Genomic DNA, 25,143 nt, shown 5'->3' with positions numbered 1-25,143 from the left:
CAAGTTATCATGAACACAAGTTTTCCCGAAGTTTAAGGGAATCATAGCCAGCTAGGAGATGATCACTTGTTTCGACCTTACTGTGTCACTATTGCATGCATGCAAATGGGTTCGAGAAACGTGTAAAAGAAATAATCGCTAAGACCTAAACACCCAATGCGGCATGATAGCTTGGCATACAGGAAGTTAGTTAGCTATTGATCTTGGTAGTCTTTAATCCGTGGGTAAACAAACAGTTACAGTCTATCGGGTGACATACTGGACTGATGGAGCTCGACAGTACATTCAATCAGATATCTTCAGAAAGTAGCAGGTTGGGTTAACTAAACTTCTGCTGTCGGACATACATAAGCCCAGAGCATTCTACTTTCAGAGAGCGAATAAAGAAAACTGATTACAGAGATATCGAAGAACGCTCATGAAACGAACAAATATTCATCGCTTACGTGAAGGGAATAAATTTTGCCAGGTCAGGAAACAGATGCAGTGCATTCTTGAATACCATGCATCCATGTGTGTAGAGGTCAGATGCTATCAAAGGCCACGTTGACAAAAGCACATCTTGTTCAAATTCACTAAACCGGTCGTCTTTCGAAAAGTAACCAACAGATCCTGTTGTGCTTGTGTCGGGCACGCTCAAGCTACCTCCAGGTACATTAGTATTATTCATTTCCTCAATTGCTCTAGTGACTTTTGAGGATTGGTTCGGCAACTGACTAGGCAGGCTCATACGTTTGAGGACAGGTTGATGCTTCCTGGTTCGTAGTCGACTTTGCTCCACGCCCATACCGCTCACATGAATGCAACCATTGTCCAACCGCACCGTTTGGTTATTAAAAACCAAATACTGCCTTAAAACATCGCCAATTTATGTTCAGTCCTATAATAAACAACTTAAATATTCTTTGAGGAAGCTACAGTTCCCACCATCTCCCATTTCTCAGTGTGCGAAAATCTAACAGGCTAGTGGTGATTGATCGTTTTGGCGACTGACCAATCGGATGGAAGTGGGCGAGAAACGTTGATGTGGCTAAACCAATAATAAATGGATGTCATCCTCTCTACGGAATGAAACAATGGGATCTGATGACCTAAATACTGGCTGTTTGAGGGTTTACTTATGTGAAACTGTCCCGTGAACACCAGCTAAAAATTCATCCGGTAAATACCACCTATCCAACTATTCAGAACAAGTACAGAGTGAGGGCAGTTTACGTAGAGTGATGCAAAGTGTCACGTAAGCAAACAACTTTTAGTGAAACTGGGCATTGCTTTTCGTGTGGAAAGTGGTCCAGATAGTAACCACGATAGCGCTTTCTTCTAGTTCCATCCGTTATTGCACAAAACAGCTAAAACTCGCGCTCAACTAAATAAAAAACCTAGCCGAATTATGAAGTCTTTAGTGCAACTAATCTACTCCAACTGGAAGTAGAAGCATGACCAGCCCAATAAAAAACCAAAAGGAAGCACTGAAACTTAACAAAATTGAGAACAGAAAATCTAATTTGAAATAGATGAAAGCCCCCCTTATTTGAAAGTTGACTGTTCTGCTTTAGGAAAGTTAAAAACAGCTGTCGGTTTTAAAATAGTGAGTTGCTCCAATCCCTAATTTTCGAAGTGAAGGAAGACGTTTTTAGCAACCAGCACATCGTCTGTCAGTGAACTGACACCAAAATCGCAGCTATGGCTTCATGTAGTCGTTCTTTGTACGATGCAGGCCACGTATTAACATACTGTGTAGACAGTTAAAGAGAATGAACTAAGGATTACAACGCTACATGGGCTGGTATCTACGCGTGGTGAGTCAAATATTCAGAAGGGGAAACTCAGGGGTTGGGAAGTATCTTTTGAAGCATTGAATTACTTTGCATGGCATGACGGAAGAGCCTCCGGAAGAGCCTCCGGATCGCAAGTGAGATGTCGGTAGATTGACAGTAGTTCCTATTGGCTCTACTTCACCATACTCTAACACCACCAGATTCCACTGAATTTGCTTTGATAGGGTAGCATGCTGAAATTTTTAAGCATCCAACATACTTACTGTATGGACGTTTGCGTTTGAGCAGATCATTCCAAGAGCTCGACCTGAAGTGATCTTTTTTGAAAGGTGATCTGTTGCGGGTGGAAGTTCATCGAACCTAAAATAAAAAAAATGTAAGGTAAACGGCTTTCGGAAGTTAAACGATGCGCGTCCGTCTTTCAGTTCGTCCTGTAGCTCAGCTACCAGTCCCATATTCATACAGTTGCAGTTTACCTGGTTAATGGACCCATGTGGCACGCGGAACTAGGTCTGCGCTCATAAAGCATGAATCAGACTGGTCAGCCTGAAAAGCTGACGAACATCCAGGTTGGAGTGGGTAACGTCTACACACAGGTTAAGAAAGTTGTAAAGTTGTAAAGTTAAACAGCATCGAGAACCGCATGACTCTGGATGGTTCCAACTGGATCAGAAGGAAGGTGAAATGGAGTGACTAGGCTTGTCACCATTCTACCTATCTCATAAACGAACGCATACGAAAAACACAACTCACTCACATGGAACACGTGTTTGGTTTTCATTGTCAAGGAACTTGCATCCTCAGAAAAAGTGGACATCAGGTTGTGCGCCTAGAAAACCAGCAGCATGGCCAGTATTTTCTCCAAAATACTCTGCAAAAAGAAGTGGGTTTTCCAATGTAGGAAGTTATTGCCCCAAGATCCGAAAGATTATCACAAGCCCAGAGTGGGACAACGTTGTCAAAATGAACCTTTTTCGTGCAGTCATTTACTGTATGTGCGGACACCTATTTGCTGCGATTACGCATGGACTACCCCTATTGACGCACCCGAACTTTATATACACTACTTGACCACGACGTCCACTTCGGCGAAATTGCTAACCCAGTTTTGATTTGAAGCCTTGATAACCAGTTACGTAAACTGGTTAGAGTAAAATCCAAAACTCTGGAGCAACATTCGGTAATGCAAGTGTTCGGTACTTGTTTTTCATAGTCTTATTAGCACCATCAATGAGTTCGTTAAGAGTAAAGTTAATGTTCCCTGGAGGAGTAATTAAAGTAATTCCACTCATAAGCCTCCTATTCTAGAGCAGTCAGAGATTTCAGAGTTTAACACAGAAACTCGCTATATAAGTAGTACCCTTCCAGGATTCGGTCAACCCCATATTTTAAGGGCATCGTTGAGTTCAGAGGTCGCCAATACCTGTCATCGATGTGACAACCATTATATGGTGGCGACCCACATCTGATGTTCGAGGCTACTTGCAGCGCAAGTCGTCCCATAGTTCTATTCTCGAAGTGCAATACCAGAAGGAGATAGCAGGAGTTTAAATCATCCTGAGGTGATAGTAAGCGTTATTTGTGGGTGAGCGGCACATAATACATACAGCTGTTCCGTGACGCCACTACTCCATCATCGATAAAGTATCGGGCTCTAATTAAAGAAGTGGAAATCGAAACGGTGTGCAAACTTTTGAAAATAATGTGGCGCAAGTGTGGGAGCCATGCAAAAAAACAAAGAATACGGAGCAGATACCTCAGGGAGTGAAGGTTTAGAAAGTTCCTGTACCGAACACAAGAACATTGTAACAACGTTGAGTGTGAAGATACGTAAGGTTTTCCTCGTATACACTACTCATAAAGTTCTTGGCGATCAGCAGACCGTGGGAGCCTTTAGCTCATTCGCATCAACGATTTCGCCGTGTCATCCTTTGAAGTCACGCCGAAATGAGTGAACTCCTGAGCTGTCAAGAGCCAGTTGGCCTCTACTGTGGGTCGGTCGCGGTAACTTCTAGAGCATCACCAGACTTGCCAGCCTCCAAAAACTGCACTGCTTTTGGATATCCAAGCAATACTTGATTCGACTGGCATAACTTCATTACGGATTTACCTGTTCCGGTGGGAAATGCTTTAAAATCCCCACAAAACTAAAGAAGAAATAGCTGATCAACTATAGGTGTGCGCCAAACTTTTCAAGTGGTTTCCAATCACCAAGATGGTCTGTCAGGATGGTATTTTCTGCGTGTTTGGCCTTTCCAGTCTAAATTCAGTAGGAGTGATATTTCATTTCATCTCGGAAGTTGGCTTTAGGTTCCTTATGATGGCAACAAACCAGAATCCTGTTCGGAATGGGGAAAGTTAACCGTCACGGGGTGTCCCGCACTTCATTCAATTATGCATAACTGTTAAAAAATTCACTTAATCCAACACAATTAGGGTCTTTGAAAGCTTTCACTACTTGGGATATGGGATATCCCAGCCAAGATTACTTCTTCAAATTGCACCGGCCATCTGCGCTTTCAGGAAATTGCATGACCTCTGGCGAAGCTCAAAAGTAAGCATCACTCTAAAAAGCCTTCCTGGGGCTTCGGTCCAATCACTCCTACTTTACGGATTTCAAGTCTTGCCTTTTTGCGCTGAATATATTACCTAACTCTTTCAATCTGTCCATTGTTGCTGACGGAATGACCCACTCATCTGATGGCCCCAGTACGTGAACAATTCTGAGATGCCATGCCTCGCCTTTCACGTGCACTATGTAAACATATGTATATAGATCCATCAAGAGAGATCACCCCAAATCCCGAGGGAGCCCACCCTCTTACTGCGGGTATTGCTCAACTCCCGGGAGAGAACGTAAAAATGACTTATATCTGATGAAAACTCGAGAGGAGTTCAAGTTTGGAGGACGAATTGGTAATTCTGAAGAATTTAGGGTTACGCCTACGTGACCTCCAAACCGATTGGATAGACTAGCCAAACTATAGCCTCTATGTCAGAACTAGAAATTGTGACTGTTTGATAAATTTTCATCTTCGCCCCTTGCGGCAGTGAAAAACATCAACTTTAGCCTTCTATCCTACGAAAATATTTGTCTTCTCTTCACACAAGTGTGTGACAAACACTGGATTTTATGAATATTGTGTGGACCATTTGATATCGGTGAGCAGTCCTTCAAGTCTCGATCGATATTTGGCGCATCCCTAGTTTTCTAGCGTGACATTGGAATTAGCTGAACCCAGTACGTAACCATAATATAGATCAAATAAGTTTACGGTAACCTTCCGGATCAATGTGAATTTCTGACACTGACAACTGTCACGTTCAAATAAAGAAATCACTGAAAAACTAGGGACAACCAAACAAGACTTTAAACGATGATACGAAGACACTGTCCAGCTCAATCGGTTACCAAGACGACGGCTTTCAGGTGAGATCCTTAAATTCAAATGAATCATATGGAAATCCCGTGTGAGGAACAGTTAAACGATGTCAGCTGATAAACTCATCCGTGTGATTTTCCGGTATACTGATGTTGTATTAGCCACGCAACCACAGTCCACCCTGTGGAAAAAGAGAGATGATCTCTATATTTTGAAGGATGAATCGTAGCTCAACTTTATTTCATTATGGTTAGACCCGGAACATGGCTTGCTGCATGTTAACCGGTCGATTTTATCCTCTCGGATCTACGAAACCGCCTAGGTCTTCAGTGCCACATCAAGTTCCACACTGGTCAAACCGTCTTTGCCATCCGAAGATATTTAACCGTTCAATTACTGCCGACTGACCGATTCGATCAGGATGCTCTTCAAATTATATATATATATATATATATATATCGAGAGAGAATGAGTTTTCCTTGCAAAAGTTCACTAAAGTTCACAACACCATTTCTCGAAAACCAGAAAAGAGGTGACGTTTGTGCAGCTTGGATTCAGTTGAATCTCTTGTTGACTCCACTTGTAAACGAGTGGACTTCGTCACTTTCAGTGGAAATAAAGATACCTGGAGTTTATTATGGTGCCGTACAGTACATATATGCACAATAGTCAAGTCAGATTATGAAAGGTTTATGTATATTCTACAAAATCTGTCTCGAGTGTCCATCAGAAAACATCATTGTTTCACACAGTCCGTTTTAGGTGCATAAGTAATTCAGCTTTCCATCACAATTTTATGTACGAAATGAGGTAACTGTGGAACCCATAGAGGCGATTTTAGTTGGTTGTTTGGACTATCACGCAAAAAAGAAGAACACGAATGATAATCCTGTGTTATGTGAGACTCCAAGAGAATAGTTCGTCCTCTCAGATCGGATAAGCTAGTTTCGTGCAGTGTGGTGGGTATTTGTAACAAGCTAGGCTCGCAATTCTGGTGTCGGGGTTCAGGTTTCGGCACTGCCAACAAATGCAATGATGGGGACCTTTACAGAGAACGAAATTCTAGAGACCAGAACTTTCCAATTTGGTGTGGACTGACTGGGATAACCGAGCCATGACAGAAGGAAGGCTGGTTGAATGAGGATATATGACCGTTTATTCGTCCGAGAATATATATGGTCTTCTGAAAAACCCTATTTCAAGCTAGATCAACTACAGTGTCGTGCGAATGTAATATGACTCAGCTTTTACATCACTGTAACCATTTAATAACAGTTTGGCTTGTTCTTTAACTAACAGTGGGTGTTACACGATAATGACTTCCTGAAGCTTATGCGCCGATAACCATTGTAGGCCCAAATTCTCCATAGTGTCTATGGGCAAACGGCAACGGGCGTCAAATCATGGGGTCAGAGCTGGTCATGCAAACCCAGCTCACTATGTCGCTTTTACCTTTTCCCGTGTAGGTTTCAACAGAAGACGATCCAAATGTTTGACAGTCTGGCCCATTACTCCCTGCCGCTCACTACCAAACGCTGCTCCCTGATGTTATTCATGTGCGGGTGTGACTGCAGGTAAGGAGTAGGCAAGGTCCTAATCCCAAAAATAATGACGGGACTATGTCCCACATCAGTGTTTTGAGTTCGAGGTCAGTCCGATAATAAGTCCTACATAAACGACGAGGTTCCCATGGGACTGTGTGCAAACGGTCGTCATAAGCAACCGCAAGATTGTCTGACTGTTACAATGCCTGTCTGATACAATGATACAAATTGCTTGGAAGTTTAACAAAACTTGAGCATATAGTAGTTATTTTTGGAGTCAATAGGTCTTGCGTGACCAGTAGGCTAATACTTTATTTTGTTAAAAAGCAGATGGTTATCTCACAGATGGATGTAGATTTGCGCTCAATTCAATAAAAATAAATTTGAGAACCCAAGGAACAGTTCTGACGAAATTTACTATCTTTACACGTTCATGCATCGCACGAGGGTGAACATGTACTGGTAACCTCAACATCTGTCAAAAAAGAGAGCTATTTTTGATTAAAAAACAGTAGCAACACTAGTACACTTTAAGTGTTCGGTACCCACGGATAGGAGTGAAACATTTAAGTCTAAAGTTCCTAGAGAATGCGAAGGCCGCATCAAAGTGCACAAGAGAGGCATTTACGGGTTAGCAGATGCCATAATATATTGTTCGAGTGGTTTGTCTTATTTAGGTTATTCTTAAGTCTTTCGACAAAACCTCTCATAAGGTGACTGAGCCAGCTTAGGCGAAATCAACCAAGTAAGGAGGCAAATAATCTGATACATAAACGTCCAGCTTAGTGAGATTATTTTTCTTTTATCCGACCCATTTGGGATCAGTGGCCAGCCAAACGATTCGCACCTCCACATGTACATGTCATTAGCCGTATACAGTGACAGGCTACATAGTAGAGTACATTCTACTAAGATAACAGTGCAAATTGAGATGAAGAGAACCCTGATAGTTCAAGTAGTTCGTGTGTTTGTCCGTAGGAATGTTTTGTGCACACTAATTTCAAACGACCCCTGAGTAGAAAGCTGCCCCGCGGGGGATAGCTTCGACCCTCAACCTAGTATTAATTTGATAGTTTGAAAGAGGCGTCTAGGCAGCGATCGCCAATGCCAGTGACCCCGAGGCGTATATACATCTCCAGATTGTGAATAGACCCTTACTATGCAATTAGGACATACACAAAAATAACTCCAAACTTCCCAAATACTTTGATTCATTTTCTACGGACGAGCCTTGGTACAATGGGCGAAAGTCATATTCGTTTAGGGATCACGGCAAACATCAGATGGTTACCACAAGTCTCTCATACTTTTTTCATTCATAAAAATGGTTCGAAGAGCATGAATATAATACGGCAACTGCATGAAAAGTGCATAAAAGTTTGATACGATTTGGCTGGAACCGTGAATTATTACTTGGTGAGCAAGTACTTACTTCAACTTGCAGTAGTGTCCACCGTTTTAACTACCACGGTGGTCACCACAAGCAGTACTGTTTTCTGGGGAATAATGGATGAGCTTGGATGAACCAGAATTTTAAGGATTGCCCACCCCGATTTTGTCACTTACGAAAACAGGAATAAGACGAGTTAATCAATCCCGTTAGTAAGCATGGGATGCACCGTGAAGGGCGTCGAACTCAAACACATTATGAAGCAGTAACTAGTAAATCAGAATTTTCCAAAACCTCACAAAATTTTCGGTAACACTATATGGTGTCAAAAATTTGCTTTCAGGATTATTCAATCGGGATAACGGAACTTAACAGCACCACTTAACTTTTCGAGATAGGCTGGCCCAGAATCGTTTAGAGAAATCTACTGCGCTATAAGTCAGCTAATAAAAATGTTCACTTCTATGGAGGTTGCACGCTGAGAACAGTGTTCTCTCCAGATCACCTACTGTGTAAGCTAAAAATGCACATATGTTGTCCAGCCACTGGTTTCCGAAGGAAGTTAGGTTGAAGTAGTGGGCGAATCGGTTTCTGGACATGGGCCTTGCCCGAACCCTAAACTAAATGACCAAGCTGTCATCATCACACGCCAACGAATGCTTTCAAATCACAATCCTGAAGACCGTAACAGGGGTTTATGCTCCAACTAAGGTTCTTCTCTGTTCCCAAAGTTCGCTTAAATACACACACCTTATCAGCGCTGCATCTTAAAAACATGCGATTTACATATGAAATCTACAATGCACAAAAACCTATCATCCTAATAAAAGTGCGGTCGTTCTGAGTGCAACGAACTCAACTTACGTATTGGTGGTGTCCTAAAAACAGCATTATGTGGTGAGGATCACTGATCGGAAAATTCCACTTTTTGTCTAGGCCAAAGGTTTAGTAATACTGGATTGCTCGGGGTAATCCCTCCTGCGAAAGTTCACGAGCTTTAGTTTCACTTCCATGTAAATCTCTGAAAAACGTAAGAATTACATGTACAGTGGCTCCCTTCGGGCGTCGCCGGGCCGATGGTTACGCCCCATGAGTTCATCGGATTACGGTTTTGACCCGTACTACTGACTAAAATTAAGTAGGCAATATTAAAACCTATTATTAAGACGGTTGGCTTATTTTTCTTGCTGTTCGTATTCACATCACTCTCGTTTGGACAGTCGTCCTCCTGTCCTGGAGTAATTATTCTGGTGAATCCACACCAATGTGTACTCGCGCATTAAATATGTACAGAAAAATCAAACGACACCACTTTGTTACTACTATCATTTATTTTTGAAGAGCATGGTCACAAACATAAAAGTGAATGCAAGCGACGAATGCGAAGGTGTAACAGGAGAATATGAGAGAAAAGGGAGAAACGTCTCATTCGAATTCATGCACCGACAGTTCCAGTCAGATGAGATGAATACAGCGTATGCAAAAATTTCGATATGGAAACATACGTCTAAAGGCCAACAACCGAAGAAAGGACAATGTTGAATGCTCTTCAAGGCGCGGTAGTTGCTAGCACGGTCAAGACTCGCACATCAGGCACAAAGTGTCCGTCATACTGGGTCTGGTGTGAGGTTAAATAGCGAAATGTACAGTCAGCGCCGTGTGCCACGCATAAAAGTGTTGTAAGTACGCAGAGAGCCCACAATGGCGCGCTTCTTTTACCCACTGCAGCCCTCCAACTACGTAGTGACGTCTTGGGAACCAATCATTTACTTAGGTTTGCTTATGATATAAATGAATGGGAATGCCGTGAAAATTCACTTTGATGATTAAGCTGCTTGAATGTGGATGTCTTGGATTTGTGGCGATAACGCCAAATAAGCTCACCCTTTCGTGCGGAGAATACTATATTCCCTTTACCCTGAGTGATTAACATCCCCTGCAGCCCAGGATTATTTGAAAAATGCACCCAGTGTCTTTGTTTCATTCCCCAGTCATTTTCGAACAGCTCCAACCCTCTAAATGGTTCGTCACGATGAGCTGAGGTCAAAAATTGGACAGCACCGACTGACTTTTCAGTGGTTAAGTTCTGGTCGCGTCGGTCCACTTCACCATCCCCTTCACTTGCTTGATGCTCGAACGTAATAACTGGAAGCTAACATAGTGAATTAGTGCCAACTTAATTATGACAGCGTAGTCTCTCTTAACAGTTACGATGCCGTAGAGGTTTCGTGAGTGACAACATTTGCACTTCATAATTATCCCATCAGCAAACTATTTGCCGACACCGCACTTACGAGATCAACTTTTGGGCAACAGCCACCGGAACTTTGCTCCACCTAACTGTTCATATATGTGGTATTCAAAATACGCATACAAGACCCAACATTGGCCACGTACCTAGAGCCGCTTAAAACGAGCTCAGACACTTCATACTTCAGTCTATTGTTATCTGGTCATCCTATGTTGTGCCTATGGCATTACTGGACGGGATCCGAGTAAGCAATGTCCGGTTGTCAATGAACGCCGATGCGGCGAGCGGCGTTTGGTGCATCAACAGTTTTGAAGCTGGACAAGATGGGGTTCGTCAAAATCCATCACGAATGATCCGATCAGTGACGGCGAATATCCTGGTGAGGATACGAACGCTTAAGTTTGACAACGAAGCCTGAAGGTAACACAGTTGAGTAGCATTTCATAGTCTATACCCAGTGTACGGATAAAAAGAACAACTTCTTCAGTTGTGTGCTGAACATAATCTGCTCTTGGTCAGTGCGAACTTGCAGGCGAGGAGCTCACACTGGGTTATTCGGAGGCCACTGTCCATAAACCAGTCATGGGCTTGGTTAGATTATAGGGCTATCAGTTACCCAGGAAAAGCTTCAACTAAAGACTGCCCTTACCTCTAGGGTACGCAACTGGAGACCAAACACGCCGAATTTAGCGGGTTTCAGTGGCTCACAGTATCGAGTTGGCCTGGCTAGAAAGCCACCGGAAACTCAGTCACTTTTAAGATTGTCTGTTGAAGGCAACCAACTGGACCAAATGGGCACTAGATTTCGTAGAACTTGTTGATTCCGTAAAAGCCGTACCAGCAACCAGGGTCCACAATGGCATACGCACATCCTTAAAAATTCGGGCAATCGAGAGCTTGAGAAATGACGGATGCTGGTGGACTTCAAAGGTTCAAGAGTTTGAAAAGGCCTTCGCTGCAGCAGCGCCCTGCATCAGCTGATCCAATCAATCGGCCAAAAGACGAGTGCCAGTGAAGTGATTTGAAAACAAAGGGAGCGGCAGTCCATTCACACAACGGTGACCTTGAGACACAGGCTGTGCACTCCACAGGACAGTTCAGTTAGCCTTCCTCAATGCAAACTCTGAAAGGACCCTACGTAGCCAAATGGAACACCAACACTAGCCGACCATCAGCAAAAGAAGTCCAGTGCATAGCATCGGTCTCCAAATACGGCAAGACACCTCGCACCCTTTAAAGAATATGGAGAAGCCCCTTACAATGAATAAGGATTCAAGAGAATACTGATGGAGCAGAGCGCGTCCAACGTGATTCCTGAGGCCAAAAAGGGTACAAGAACGTCACGCGGAAACCAGGTAGAGGCAAAATACACGGCGTTCTTCGCATAGATTGATTTATCACCGGGAGAGGATTTGTGACAAGCAACCTCGTGAAGATGCATTGACCATATTTGTGTTTTGCGATGGTCAAATAAAGCCATTAGTTCAAACGTCCAACGATGGTCTCATTCTTGAGTTAGCTGCTTTTGACTCTGTGCCACAAAAAACTGTGGCAATGAATGGCGACGAAAGGTTTTCATTGAGTTAGCTCTTTTGACTCTGTGCCACAAAAAAACGGGGCAATGAATGGCGACGAAAGGTTTTCATCCTGAACTTTTACCTAATAAGAGTATAAGCCCAGTTCTCTGGATACGCGCGGATATGCGGAAAGTTGTCACCCAAGTTCGCCATATCTAGTGGTGTAAGACAAGGCTGCTCTCTTTCAACCATTTTTTTCAACTATTATTGACACATCCCTCTCCGTCTCCGAAACCCAGGTGGTTGACTTGCTCCTGGGGGGTTCACTGACATACACTGGGTGCGCAGACAAGATAGCTGTCATTGATTCAAACCCTTCGGGGATGCAAGTCATTTCAAATAAACTAAAAGCTCTACCGGATGAGTTGTCATGTCTGCAAAGTGTAAATTGAAGCAATAAAACTGAGTGGGATCAAATCCAAATATCAAGCTTGCACACCGAACACTCGATGTATTATGGCTACTTACGACTGGTTAAGAACATAAACGCGTGAAACCAAAAATCCGACAGAGGCTAGTCCTATCTAACCTGTAGAAATTATGTTATCGTTCTATGCATAAGAGTGCCATCACAAAACACCGCCACAGAGTGTTTTCAGGTGTAAAGATATTAATTAGGAATCTTGAGAGTATATGGATGAGCTACTTCTCATCATTAGTAGCTTCCCGCTCGCTAATGATCCACAAACACTATTGTGAAAATTCTAGCCCCCGGAGCCAAAGGAACAGCAGAGTCAGCACAGGAGAAGTGAGAAGGATAGACCGAACAAGAATAAAATATATGTACCAAATATAAAACGAGTATGAATAACAATCCCCCGAACATGATAGACAAGAATAGTCTCCAGAAGGAACTCCGGAATCATCACAGATACAGGCTGACTGAACAACAAGGCGAGCCAGGATTGAGATGGAAAGGCTGTTGATCGGTTGGGAGCTGTGGATACGTCATATTGGTCGTCTGTGTCGGCCAAACGATCTCGGAGCCCGTAAGTTACATTCAAGACGGGTGACCAGGTTTATGTAGGTTGTGTCTTAAAAAAGGCAAGATTTACGGATGGTAGAAGTAAGAAGCAACTGTCCACATAATGGCCACGAAGTCGACTAATCGTGTGGAGAAATGTCCTTTATCTACAAGACTAGGATACTGCACCTCGGTTTTAGCCAGCACAAGCTGCATTGTATTCACGATGCAACAGACTACTAAAATCAGCTACTATGAAAACACACGAGAAAAATTCACTCACCAAATACTCCCACTTGAGCACTCAGCTGCTCTTAATAAGAGACTTAACTCAATCCAGCTGAAGCTCTCGTTTACGATTAACGTTAGCTTAGCTAACATAGCAAGTGCCCGGATGACGCGCGCGTGTGGTATACGGCCCAGTTCCTGACGCTCGTGGAGTTCCAAAATGCACGGGGTGTCGTATTTCGCTGGGCGTTTTATTCACTTGCTCAATTTCGAATTTTTTTTATCTGTTCTGCAAAGTTGTGAGCGGCGAGAAGTGTGGATTTCCTCATGAGGTCGAAACCGACGAACGTTCGAAAGCCTAAAGGCGTCAGACAGTTGATTGGTTCTTATTGAGAGCAAAAGATGTTGCGCAATCAACAAACCTCAGGAGAACAAGACGCCTATATCCTTCGGGATGAGGTAAAAACTTGCACTCCAAACCTGGTAGTTACTACCCAATGTACCTCACCCATCCTTCACCCGCATAGATTCAGCGACTTCGTTTGGACGCTCCTCCAGTAACTACTTTTCAGAGGATGGTTCTGGAGGGAATACTATTCATGTTTGGTACGTAGAGGATTGTGTCCTGTGATGCAATGGCGATCGTCTCTAGAGAGTCAACAAGCTCCGCGTAGTTGTTTCGTCTTTTTGGTGACTGGCAATGGTGTGCACTTCACGAAAACCAGGGGAGAGTGACTTTGCTAATTTCATAATTCAAAACCTATTTCACTTTCTACAAGATGAGGAACAGCTTTGCAGAGCGGAGGGTCAAACTGACTGAAAATTTGGCAGTAAACTGATGTACCTGACCGGAAAAAGTTTAGTTTGCTCCCAGATTAAGCTCGCATAAACATGGTTTTCCGCTATCCTTGTTGAATGTATCGTGAGAACGCTAGAACTCCATACTGATTCTTGAATAAGTTTACGTCCCACTACTCAAAGTTCGTCGACAACTGATGACCGGTTTTGCCCTACTTCGGGCTCACCAGATAGGCGCAATCCCCGAGTTTCCGTCAACCTTATGTCCCACTTGAACCACAATTGCACGAAATTTGACATACATATTCATTTGCATACCAATGTATCACGATGTCTCGAATATCGTACTATGTGACACATGAAGCGGTCTAGTGCAGCACCATAAGTTGCTTAAAAACATTACAAACGAGAGATTTAGCTGGGTTCCAGGTGAGTCCCCCGTCCAAACCAAATTGGTATGCAAATAAGTGTACAAGTCAAAGTTTACGTATCGTTTTCCAAAACGTTCAGCTGCAGCACCTTTTCGGTGCCTAACTGCCATTTTACCAGAAGGAAGAACGAGGGCTGGGATACTGCATGGGTGCCCAAGCGTAGACAAGGAAAGTCGAGAGCCAGAGGTCGGGTTCGAACCATGGGCCTTCCAGTTGGTAAATTCGCGTTCTGAACACTGAGGCATCTGGACCCACGGAAAATTGAAAATCACTTTCATCTTGGATATAGTTTCTTCTATAGGGAACTGACCAGAAAATTGAGACTTATGATAACCAAATCACGTCCATCGCTGGGGATCAATAATGCTCTGGGCACTTGACCTATTGTCTTGGAACAATGAAGCTTATTCCGAAAAAGGACAGAGTTCCCGGAGATGAGAAACGGAACTTGTTGATAAAGCTGATCAGTGAGCCTCCAGAGGTACCATGCGTGGAGTCTCACGATCTGATTCAGGTACCATTAGATCACAGGTAAACAAAGTCATCAACTTAGTAGGTGATGTTTGGTACAATTATTTTCGAACGTCAATATCGTAAAATTAGCTCAATGATGATCTATCGTAAAAGTAGACTGAATCTAGAGATATTGCTCAATTCCCACTTCACGCATGTCGTTGCTGCGAACTCTGCCCCAGTAAGAGTTGCCATGACAAGTAACGGAGGTTGAACAAAAACAATGCTTACATGTCACTGCTGAGTGCCTCCAACTAGAAACGAGAAAAAAAGGAGACAGAAATCAAAAGGCCGCATGATAAGACACAGAACTATAAAACCGAACAAACTGAGACAGACAATGTGGAACATTGACAAAGAGCACAAATAGGCTTTGTTTGCGTAAGGGTTGATAACCATTTGCTTGAACATTTCAGGAGACGAGCATGATTTTTCATCTATCAGTTGATAAAATCCCCGAGCCGACTATCCATGTATTGTTCAGTTACCCGAGGAAGCTTAATCAGTCAGTAGAGTGATTTCCAGTTAACTACACACTCCATGTCACACAGTCACATATACAATCTATGGAATACGTTTTGTTGCGCAATTACGGCAGCTTCAAAGCTCACTGCGACGGGAAACATGGAGTGGATGTATAAAACTGACATGGTCCGAAACTAATCGCTGCAAATTGATATCTATTGTTATCAAAATACATCAGTCTTAGTGAAATACACGCATTTGTATACCAATTTGCTCTTCACATGATACTCACCTGGAACCCAGCTGAGTTTCTCGTTTATGTCTTTAAGCAACTAAAGGTGCTGCACCAGGCTATCATGTTTCAATTGGTACGAAATTCGAGATAGCGCGATATAATGAAATGACGTAATACACCTCACTGAGGAACTAATGAGCTAAAATCGAGTAACATGACCTACTTAACCGTCAACTGGTTATACTTCCAAGGCAACAGGATACTCCTTACTTGCAATCAACGAAGGCGGAAACACAAATCGCTTCAGCTTGAGGCGATCATCCTCAAGGTTAAAGGCTATATTCTGCCATACATTATTTCGGACACCTTGTTGGCCTTTCGGAAAATCTAGAGAAGCATACTTGAACGCATATGAGGCGTTTCCTGGGACAGTGCCTGTACCATATTTTCGCCAAACTCCGTGATCAAGACTAAACTGACCAGCTCTGTAAGCTGGTGAGTTCTTCCGCGTTGTTGTAACATGCTTATTAACATTAAAAGTAATTAGGGTGATTCAACGAACTGAACCTATTTACAAACCAATTTGGTTTTGGCAGCGGAGACTCGACGGAATCTCAAGTGAGTGTATTGGAGTGTAATTGGAACATAATTCAGACGACAATTCTGGTATGGGCTTCTAGAAGTGTGAAAGCCGTCACAGGCTACTTAGAAGTTTTTAGTAACATTGTGATCAGTGTTCTTCAAGAGTAACTCCCTTTTTGACGAAATGCGTACCAGCAAATTTCGGTTACGAGGCCGTGTTATGGCTCCACTGAAACGAATTCCTCCCTTTCAGTGAATATCGACCAAATTCAGCTGGCCAGCAGTATGTTACAGCCATGTGGCCAAATACACTGACAGGCGTTGAAGTTTCTCACCTGAATGTATGAGATAGGTAAAAGGTGCAGAACGCGACGTCCTGGTACATTGTAGGAGGCTCCAGAGGTACACTGCACATAAAAATGTCGTGTTCACTGTTAGTTTTGACTTCGGTTCGCGTGAGCATTGTCGGTTGAGTGAATTGTCTAAAGAAGTTACAGAATCTTTACCTCTGAATCTTGCCATGAGGCTTAATCATAAATTAGAGGACAAATCCAAACGAGTGTTAACGATGATTTTGAATATCAGGGGACGGAGAGCAGTTATCTATTGTTTGAAATAAGCAAACGCAGTTAGCCGTTTGCTCGTTCGCTAAGAGATTTTGTGACAATCGTTTCATTACCAAAACCCAGTTGGCAGACCAATGACTAACAACACAATTCCAGTTAATAATAAACAGACGAGCATAGTTCTGTGGATGCTGAAGCACGAGAAATTCTGCCAAACTATCACAGGTAGAACATAGCTGACACGGTACGTAATTTGTACACATCTATGAACGCTAGTGTTGGTCTACGGGATTCTCAATATTTTCTCCAATCCATTCGTTTGATATTTCAACTGCCTTTACAATAAAAACTTATTCCTAGGAAGAATGACAGCCTTTCCAAAAGTCCATATTTTAAACCAATTTTTACTCTAATGAAGTTTTACCGCATTTTCCAGAAGGATGCCATTATTTAAGGCACAATATGGTCCTGGTGTAAATTTTTTGGCTGATGCCTTTGAATCCTTTTTTATTATTCATTGATCCAAAACATCAACATGCCAAGTAGACTAAGAGATGCTCCAAAAAGCGGAGTGACCTTCAGGTGTCATTGCGCCACGATTGTGGTCACGTTCTGCAAGAAGTCCTATTCATTGGTTATTACACACGTGCATTCGCTGAACGTGGGTAGTAGAACGTATGCACCGTGAACATGCCTCCTCAGCACTTCGACCTTATGTTTACCCTTACATCACTAGACTTTAACCTGCTGTAACTGATTCAGAACTATAGCACGAGCGTTGACCGTCATTGTAACGGTTCACTAAACAATAACACGTCTTTCTTTCCCCGATGTTACGCTTTTAGAATACCCAACTACAAGAAATTCTAGCTTGAAGAAAGTCCGGAGACACGGACGGTGAAACACGGGTGATTTTCATGGACCTTCTGCTTACATAGGTCATGTCTCACCTACGAACCAGTATGGAACGTACTGACCTCCGTTGACAAACTAAAGTTAACCTGATCGGAACTCCAGAAATAACTTCGCCTTCAGCCACTCCGTTGGTATTTGCATAAACGCTCACGTAAATAAGTTTAACTACTACTTCTATTGGTTCCTCTACATAAGGTGCGGGTTTTATGCCACACAGTCCCGTAGTAACACTTCACATTTTGTGAAGTTCATACCAGAATGTTCGGCAGAATTGACCGCTTGATTCACAATTGTTGGAAGCTCTAAAGAATCTTAACCAGACAGAGAAGTGCCATCTGCGCACTGTCAGCAAACGCCCAGGAAACATTCCAACTCCAAAGGTTTCATAGGTGGCCAAAGAAGTATCAAACGGTACATCAATGACAACGATGAATGCTGAGACACGGCAGCCTCATCTAACACCACTGAAAGTGGTGAACTCAGGCTAAGGTCCACCGTATACCCGTACTCATCAACAGGGGCTGTCATCTCCGCATTCATTAGGGATGCAAATTTAAAACGGACGCCCCAGATTACCAGATACTCCCATTATTTCTGGAGACAGACAGACAGACAGAAAGGTGTACTTCACATCAATAGAAGGAAAGCAATCAATGTCGACCGTTCAACAGAGTGACACAATCTAAGCACGTGCCTCGATGAAGTTAGGATAAATGCATCCAACAATTGTGTGAATTCTAGCTTGGCTCTTACAGATCTCGGCACTAGGTCAACTCCCATAATATGACCATGGGGAGAATCCTAAGCGTTATAGCTAAAACGCTGCTTCCGTTCCGGTTTTTGCGAGATCCCGCACCCAAATTAAATATCGAGTTCACTGTTTCATGTGCTCTATCTTCGTTTGATATTGCTCGTCATAGATTTGTCAGACTGTTCTGAATGTTTGCTTCCATCGGTTGATTCATTCTGAGGCATTTGTGTGCTGCAGAGGTTTTGGTAGCTCGGAATCGTGTCCATCGTCACCAATGCACTTAATGTGCTTATGGGTATAGTACTTCTGGCGGTTGGTGTGTTGATGGTCAAGGGTCAAGATGTAACCTACAAAATCGTCAGTAAATCTCTGTTCTTAGCCTTCGAATCGATATCGATTGATCAGGAGGCTGCTCAAGTCACAGAGCTGATCGGTGAGATCCCGACGGCTACATCTCCCATCGGAATCGCCCTATTCGTCTGGCAACGTCTGTCATTGTCTCTATCACTCGATATTGCGGAGCTTGTTGCAATAACAAAGACATGTCATACTTCTGTCTCATTGGTTGGAATGCAGAATGCAAACCGTCCCAACCAGAAGGCCTGTTGTGTTGATGTGTTGGATTTTTATTACTTATAGTGGGCTCGTTTCAACGTCCTATTCAAGTACACAGATCCCTTCAAGAGCGCTTGTAGAGAAACTGCCCTCTGAAGTGCTCAGTCACTCCATTTGAGATTTTATAATCCAACTTGCTCTTTGCTCTGCGCACATTGATGAGCCGACGCTCATCTTCTTCCGGTTGATTTGTGGAACCAGCTAAAATAAGACACTGATAGTCCATGCTACAAAAAGCTTCCATTTGCTTGGCCTTCGCGATCCATCGGTGCATTCTGATATTACTTAGGCTATTGACTGATTGGCATTCGAGGGAAATCCCTGAATCATCACGGTCATCGTAGTTGTTCTGGTTCCACAAAACTCAGTGATTGTGAAAACAATCAACCAACTGTACCAACTGAAAAATCACCCGAATTCCGTGGTACAAGCGTCTAGACAGCGGTGTTGCAAACTCAGTTGTGCATCTAGATCTTGTATTTGGTTTCATGAGTAGAATAAAAAGCCTTGATAAGGTATCAAGAGTGCCCGGAGAACAGCTTGCTTGCCATCCTGTCTAAGGGCCCAAGTAATAAAGATGGGAGACGAGGTCTGAGTATTGGACGTGGAGTAGTAAATGTGAGCGGTGGTGCACGGTCGGTGTATCTGAGTGACGTGCCTTTGGTTTGGATCTACGGAAATGTGACCATAAAATGGAGTTGAAAGGGACTAAAGGAAAATTGGAGGCGATAACTGTAATATGCTAATCCACCTGGATTATGCGCCCAACAAGGCAAGTCGGCTAGTACCAACAAGCAGTACGACCAATGTGGTTAAAAGATGCTTTCGTCTGCGCAATTTACGATTGTACGTGGGCTGAGGTGCTATCAGGGAACCAAAACCTAGACAGAAGGAGGATACTGGTCCTAAATCAAAGCTTTTTGCTCAATCGAGTACCCGCAAAGCAGCAATGCCTAGTATAATACTATCACAGAAGCCTAGCTTTAAGGGAACAGGTTGCTACATTTGATCCAAGCTCCTAACCAGGAAGGCTAGGAGACTGCACACGTCAGACCTTTATCCGCTGAGAAGAGAAATGTGGATGTCACATGGGCACTCTCCACTATAGTTCAATGAGTTGCTGAGGCAAGCAAGCCGCTGCACCATGATAGGTTTCAGTCTCTTCGTGGCAGCTCCGCTTCATACCTGTCATTCGCTTTGTCGGACGCATTAAAGACGGGTGAGAGCTGTGCTATTCTAATCCAATCAAGAAGGCTGGAGAAATTGAGGGGTAACAATTCGCCAAAAACGTTGCACGGAATTCCAGCGTCAGATCAATAAGTCCCACTTATCCAGGTTCATCTAATAAGGACTAGATCCAAATGATCACAAGTTCATAGAGGACAAACAGGTCGTGCACGCACTCGTATCCGATGAATTCCAAGGTGCGTCATTCAGCAACATGGAGCAAGACATCGAAAGCAAACATCCAACGTACTTTAGTGATTAAAGCATCCACATTGCTCTTGGTGGTCTTCCAGCCTTCTTCAGAGATCAGTCTGTACGGGTACGCAATTATAAAAAAAAATTTCTTACGATTGTACAGGCTTTCTGCCACGGCGTGAACCAGATTCAATTAGAGCTTGCATTTTCTTGTCTTGCTCGAAATGTAACCTCATCAAATCCTCCTGCTGATCGCGAATGGCATTCAACTTTTCGTATGGACAGTTTGGACCTGTAAGTAAATTCATGTTAGGCACCTGTGAGCTTTGTTAACCGAAGGAGAGCATCTTTTCTGAGTTGAAGTCATCTAGAAGCTTAAGCAACCGGCTTTCCATTCGCTGGACGTCCTCAACGTGAATGGCGAACGTGTTCTCCTTGGTAGAGCTTGCTACAACCGGTAAATGTAAGAGATTAAACAAAATAAAATACTACCATGGTCCTCCTTCTTCGCACTAGCCGTCTGATCATGTGCCATTAGGAGGTTGTGGAACAAGCCAGTCGCACGTTTGGAGTTCAGCTGGAAGCGAATTAAGAAAACATGTGAGATATTAGGCTACTAGAAAAGTGCACGGTGCCGAACGGCAAACAGACCTTCCACCGAACCGCCTCAGAAATGAAAGGATGTTTATATTCGAACGGATTTAGCTTAAAGAACGAATGATCGTGAGTATTTGCGAATCACATCTTGTTCTAAAGCCGTCAGCAAGCCCAACCGATGGCCCATAATTACCGATTTCTGTGGGGACAGCCAAACCATTAAAACCGAGAGTACCCCAGAGGCTAGAAGTCAATGCACACATTAATGATTAGCTGGTGTAACAATGGTGTACACGGTGTGTACAACAGCAGTCACAGAAAGCCACTTTCCGTACTTTTGGGAGTTATTATTTCGAAATTTCTAACGTTTGAGGTCATTTACAGATCCAAATGAGGGAAGCCTATTGGCTGGACCAATTTAGGGTGAACAATAGATCCGTATGACCAATAACTCTAGCATCAGCAAATGGATCTGTAGTTAGCTACGAAACGAAAGCAATTGCTTGCAGTACATACGCTTAGAACACCAGTGTCCCATGGTAAGACACTCTACGGGCCCTCGAATGGTGTCTGTATCAGTTAGACCGCCGACCTGAATTTTCAAGAAACCAAGTCTGGGTCTATGGGGTAGTCACAGAAAACTACTTTTGACACCACCGCAGGGTTAGCTGCCTAACAACCTCGGAGAATTAGGTCAGGTCCCGCGGACTTACCTCGTTTCTCCGTTCCGTACTTTTACGCACAGCTGAAGTGTTTAGTAAAAACGGTTAGCTCTAACATAATTATTGAACAAACGAGTAGAAAAGCCCGCGACTCAAAAAAGGGCTTGGAGCGGCGAATCTTACGAAGTGATGGTGTCCCCGAAAGACGCTGAGGACTGTATACTAAACCACTGACGAACACACCAAGGCGTTTGAACTGTCGACAGCTGTAGTTAAATACTACGGCACACTACAACATTCAACACACAAGAAAGCTGACGATCTGTCTTCAAGATGAGCTACTCATTACTGATATACTCCGTAGAGCAACGCAATTACATACCTCTATCGGCCACTGAGGTTGACGCCGCATAAACGCAAAGGGTAAAAACAAACATCGGCGCAGTTGGAAACGCCAATATACATTTTACCACCCAATAAAACCTGCGGAATTTGGCAGTATGAAACATGGACGACGGGTTAACGAACAAAACCAAACACCTAAGGAACGATGAGTGTGATATGCATAAACAAATGTAGAGAAACGTTTGCTAACATGAACGAGACGGGGTCGGCATCCTTCGTTTTCTGAGAAGAATGTGACATGGAAGTCCTCTATTTGAACCTCAAGATAGTTCAGTGGTTAAAGTGCGAAATTAATGACCGAGAAGTCCATTGTTCCAACCCAACCCTGGCATTTCGAATACCCTTGTCCAGGTTTGGTAAGCCTGGTTGTATCCCAACCCTCGGGCTCCTTTGAGTTGTACGGCAGCAATGCACCACAGTGCCACAGATGGACGGCTATTATTTCCTATTTTAACATCTTGGAAGAAAAGATAAAAAACGGCACAAACTTCTTGAAAAATGTACGCCGTAACGATGAGCTCGACATAACGGTGCAATGGAGCTAATAGGATATTCTGGACAGATTTCTCCCAAGATAACCATGGTTGCCTGATAAATAGTAGGTTGAATGTACACATACCAGGCTAGAACGCGGGATAATCTACAGAAAACCTTGACCAAGAGTTGGTTACTGAGTAGATATCACCAGTAAAACCCAAGCTATTCTTTGGGCGTCCGCCAGTAAAACCAAATGTGACGTTTATTTGGTGTTTCCACACGCCATTTGGGATAAGTTTACTGGTTCCCGATGCTACCGAAAAGAGAAAAAAACGTCGCCTTGGTGGGAAAAGTTGGTGGCAGAAAGGTCCTTAGATAAAACCAAATAAGTATGGGCAATATGTAGTTGCTACAACAGACCGCGTCAATAGTGAACATATCAGTATATCGGAAGGTGTTTACTGGCCGATAAAATGAGCGTCACGGAATTGCCCGTTAATTCTGCTGTGACGCAGTGGATGTATGTGGGTATGGATGGATGGATGTAAAACCCATAACCATGTCATCCGACCGTTATAGTTCTGTCCCCATTCCAGATTATAAACGCCGTTTGGTAAGCTGTTCACTCCCTATCCATCTGATGTAGATGACCTCCACAGTCTTTCATCCTAACCTCCAACGAGCGTTAGTTGGTATCTGTGAAACAATCTAATGACTACTAATTACCAAGTAAATGTTCGGGTAAATAGGGTTTGAAGAAACACGCTGTGCGTACTTCTGTTTACGTCAATCAGCGATCCGCCATATCAGACAAACGGAATACAATGCGCAACTGAAGAAAAATCCAACACGCATCACAACGAGTTATGTATTCTGTCGCGTCTATGTTTGTACAAAACGGAACTTAATGGAAGACTTATAAAACCGCCGTTGGTTCTGGAGGGCTATTGAAGGCTTCATTGATAACGAAGAACCCGAAGCTGCCTACACAGAACAGCATTACAGACTTGAAAAGGGTCCTGAAAAGTCAATAGTGAATAGCGAGATACACTGAACATACCATTTGTATTCATCGTGATAAATACTAGACAGAATTCCTGCGTCTGTCGGCTTACGCTTCAAGCTTTTCCCTGGGAACGAAATGGCCATCCGGATTCACCGAGATTCTAATAAGTAAAACGGAAAGAGATATACGCATACGATCCAGCCTTGGTCAAATGTAGCTTTCGGAACAAAATGAAAATGGTTCGGCATCTGCAAACATCGCAGTATTCCAGCCGTTGAAAGATGGAAGTAACTGTATCCACATCGAAGCCCTGCTCGACTTTAACCGGAGTTGCGGAGTCTTCCCAAGATGACGATACAGGAAGTTTTGAGGTAACCACAACTTGACTGATGCATTCTCCTAGTAGCCCTTAGTGAAAACAGGACATTTATCTGGCAACAAGACACTCATTTTAAACAATATGCGTTGAACATGCGATCACATTAGCAAGTGCCTACTCGCTGTCCCAGAATATAGTCAGTGAATCTGGACCTTGTTCAATTTTTGAAATCTACCGATAGTTTCGTCATTAGTGGGTATTCGGGAGGGCCGAACTAAGGACCTCGGCAAATTTAACCCTAAAACCCTTCCCAGGTTCGATCATTCTGCCTATCGGAGCTGTCGTGTAGAGAAATCTAGATGATTCACTTTGCTTATTCCTTGAGGGTTCTTGGGCGCAATGGAATTCCAGAGCAAATGTTTACTTCCCTATGGCATGGTGAATGGTCAACTGAGCACATAGAAAGGCAAGATTGACGTCCATATTGTTGTATCAAAGGAAACAACTCATCTCCAATACATGAAAGCCTCGTTCAGTGATATCATCTAACTCCACTTTACTGTATATTCTAATCATGATTTCAACCTCCAGCAGTTTGTGTCACGCTACCTGCTTACTATAAGCTCCACGCACTGTGCAGTCTCTTGTCCTCGAAGTTGTTAAGTATATCGTCACATTACGGCTGTTTCGCGCTCTTCTTCGAACATCAGTTGTGTCGTCAGACGCAAGTGAATCTATCGCTAAGTCATACCATAAACATGTGGACTGAAGTGGATACGTTCGCAACGGCCGTAACTACCAATGCTGCGTGTGGCACTAAACAAGTTAGTCGCAATCGCAAGTAGAGTTGCTTGTAGTTCGGAGTGGGCCCGGGGGTGGGATGAGTTCGCTTGTACTGAAAGTCGATGCCTGAAGTAAACAGACCGCCATTTGCGCACAACTTGGGGTGAGATCACCAAATTTAAAGGTCGAATGGGGCACACAATCGTATAATCGTTAAATTCGAGCGCTCAAATCAACAATCAGAACTAGTACATTGATGTCAGGGGTATATCCTGTTGTATATTTGCTCTGTTTTTCAAACGTTACATCATTTATTGCTAAAGCACTTTCTTCCGTTTTCAGCTCTCAGTGTCAAAGTTTTGGATGAATAAAGCCTAGCTTTCGGGCCCTCCGTCTTTTCCATTACCATTCTGATTGTCGTTGCGCTCCGACCCTCGTCGTACACAACAATTTATTCATCCAAAAAAAAGTTTTCTTCGAACAATG

General features: G+C 43.3%; 2 protein-coding genes across 2 annotated transcripts in view; both read right to left on the bottom strand.

The window, feature by feature from the left end:
• T265_01589 (hypothetical protein) overlaps positions 1 to 9,061 on the bottom strand; it is a gene marked incomplete at both ends in the record, with an annotated part of 21,660 nt that extends 12,599 nt beyond the window's left edge. The window contains 3 exons of the mRNA XM_009165648.1: positions 2,042 to 2,138; positions 2,536 to 2,649; positions 8,960 to 9,061. Coding sequence (XP_009163912.1) covers positions 2,042 to 2,138; positions 2,536 to 2,537 — 99 coding nt within the window. The remainder of the gene's footprint in view (positions 1 to 2,041; positions 2,139 to 2,535; positions 2,650 to 8,959) is intronic.
• Positions 9,062 to 12,718: 3,657 nt separating this feature from the next.
• T265_01588 (hypothetical protein) lies at positions 12,719 to 20,716 on the bottom strand (the record flags this gene model as incomplete). Its single annotated transcript, XM_009165647.1, has 4 exons — positions 12,719 to 12,957; positions 15,089 to 15,111; positions 20,464 to 20,524; positions 20,562 to 20,716. The coding sequence occupies 4 exons, from the start codon at positions 20,714 to 20,716 to the stop codon at positions 12,924 to 12,926; spliced, it is 273 nt and encodes a 90-aa protein (XP_009163911.1).
• Positions 20,717 to 25,143: the final 4,427 nt, after the last annotated feature.

The sequence above is a fragment of the Opisthorchis viverrini genome, assembly GCF_000715545.1.
Source record: "Opisthorchis viverrini unplaced genomic scaffold opera_v5_17, whole genome shotgun sequence".
Classification (NCBI taxonomy): Eukaryota; Metazoa; Platyhelminthes; class Trematoda; order Opisthorchiida; family Opisthorchiidae; genus Opisthorchis; species Opisthorchis viverrini.
Note: the sequence above shows the minus strand (reverse complement) of the source record. Positions and strands in the feature narration are given on the sequence as shown.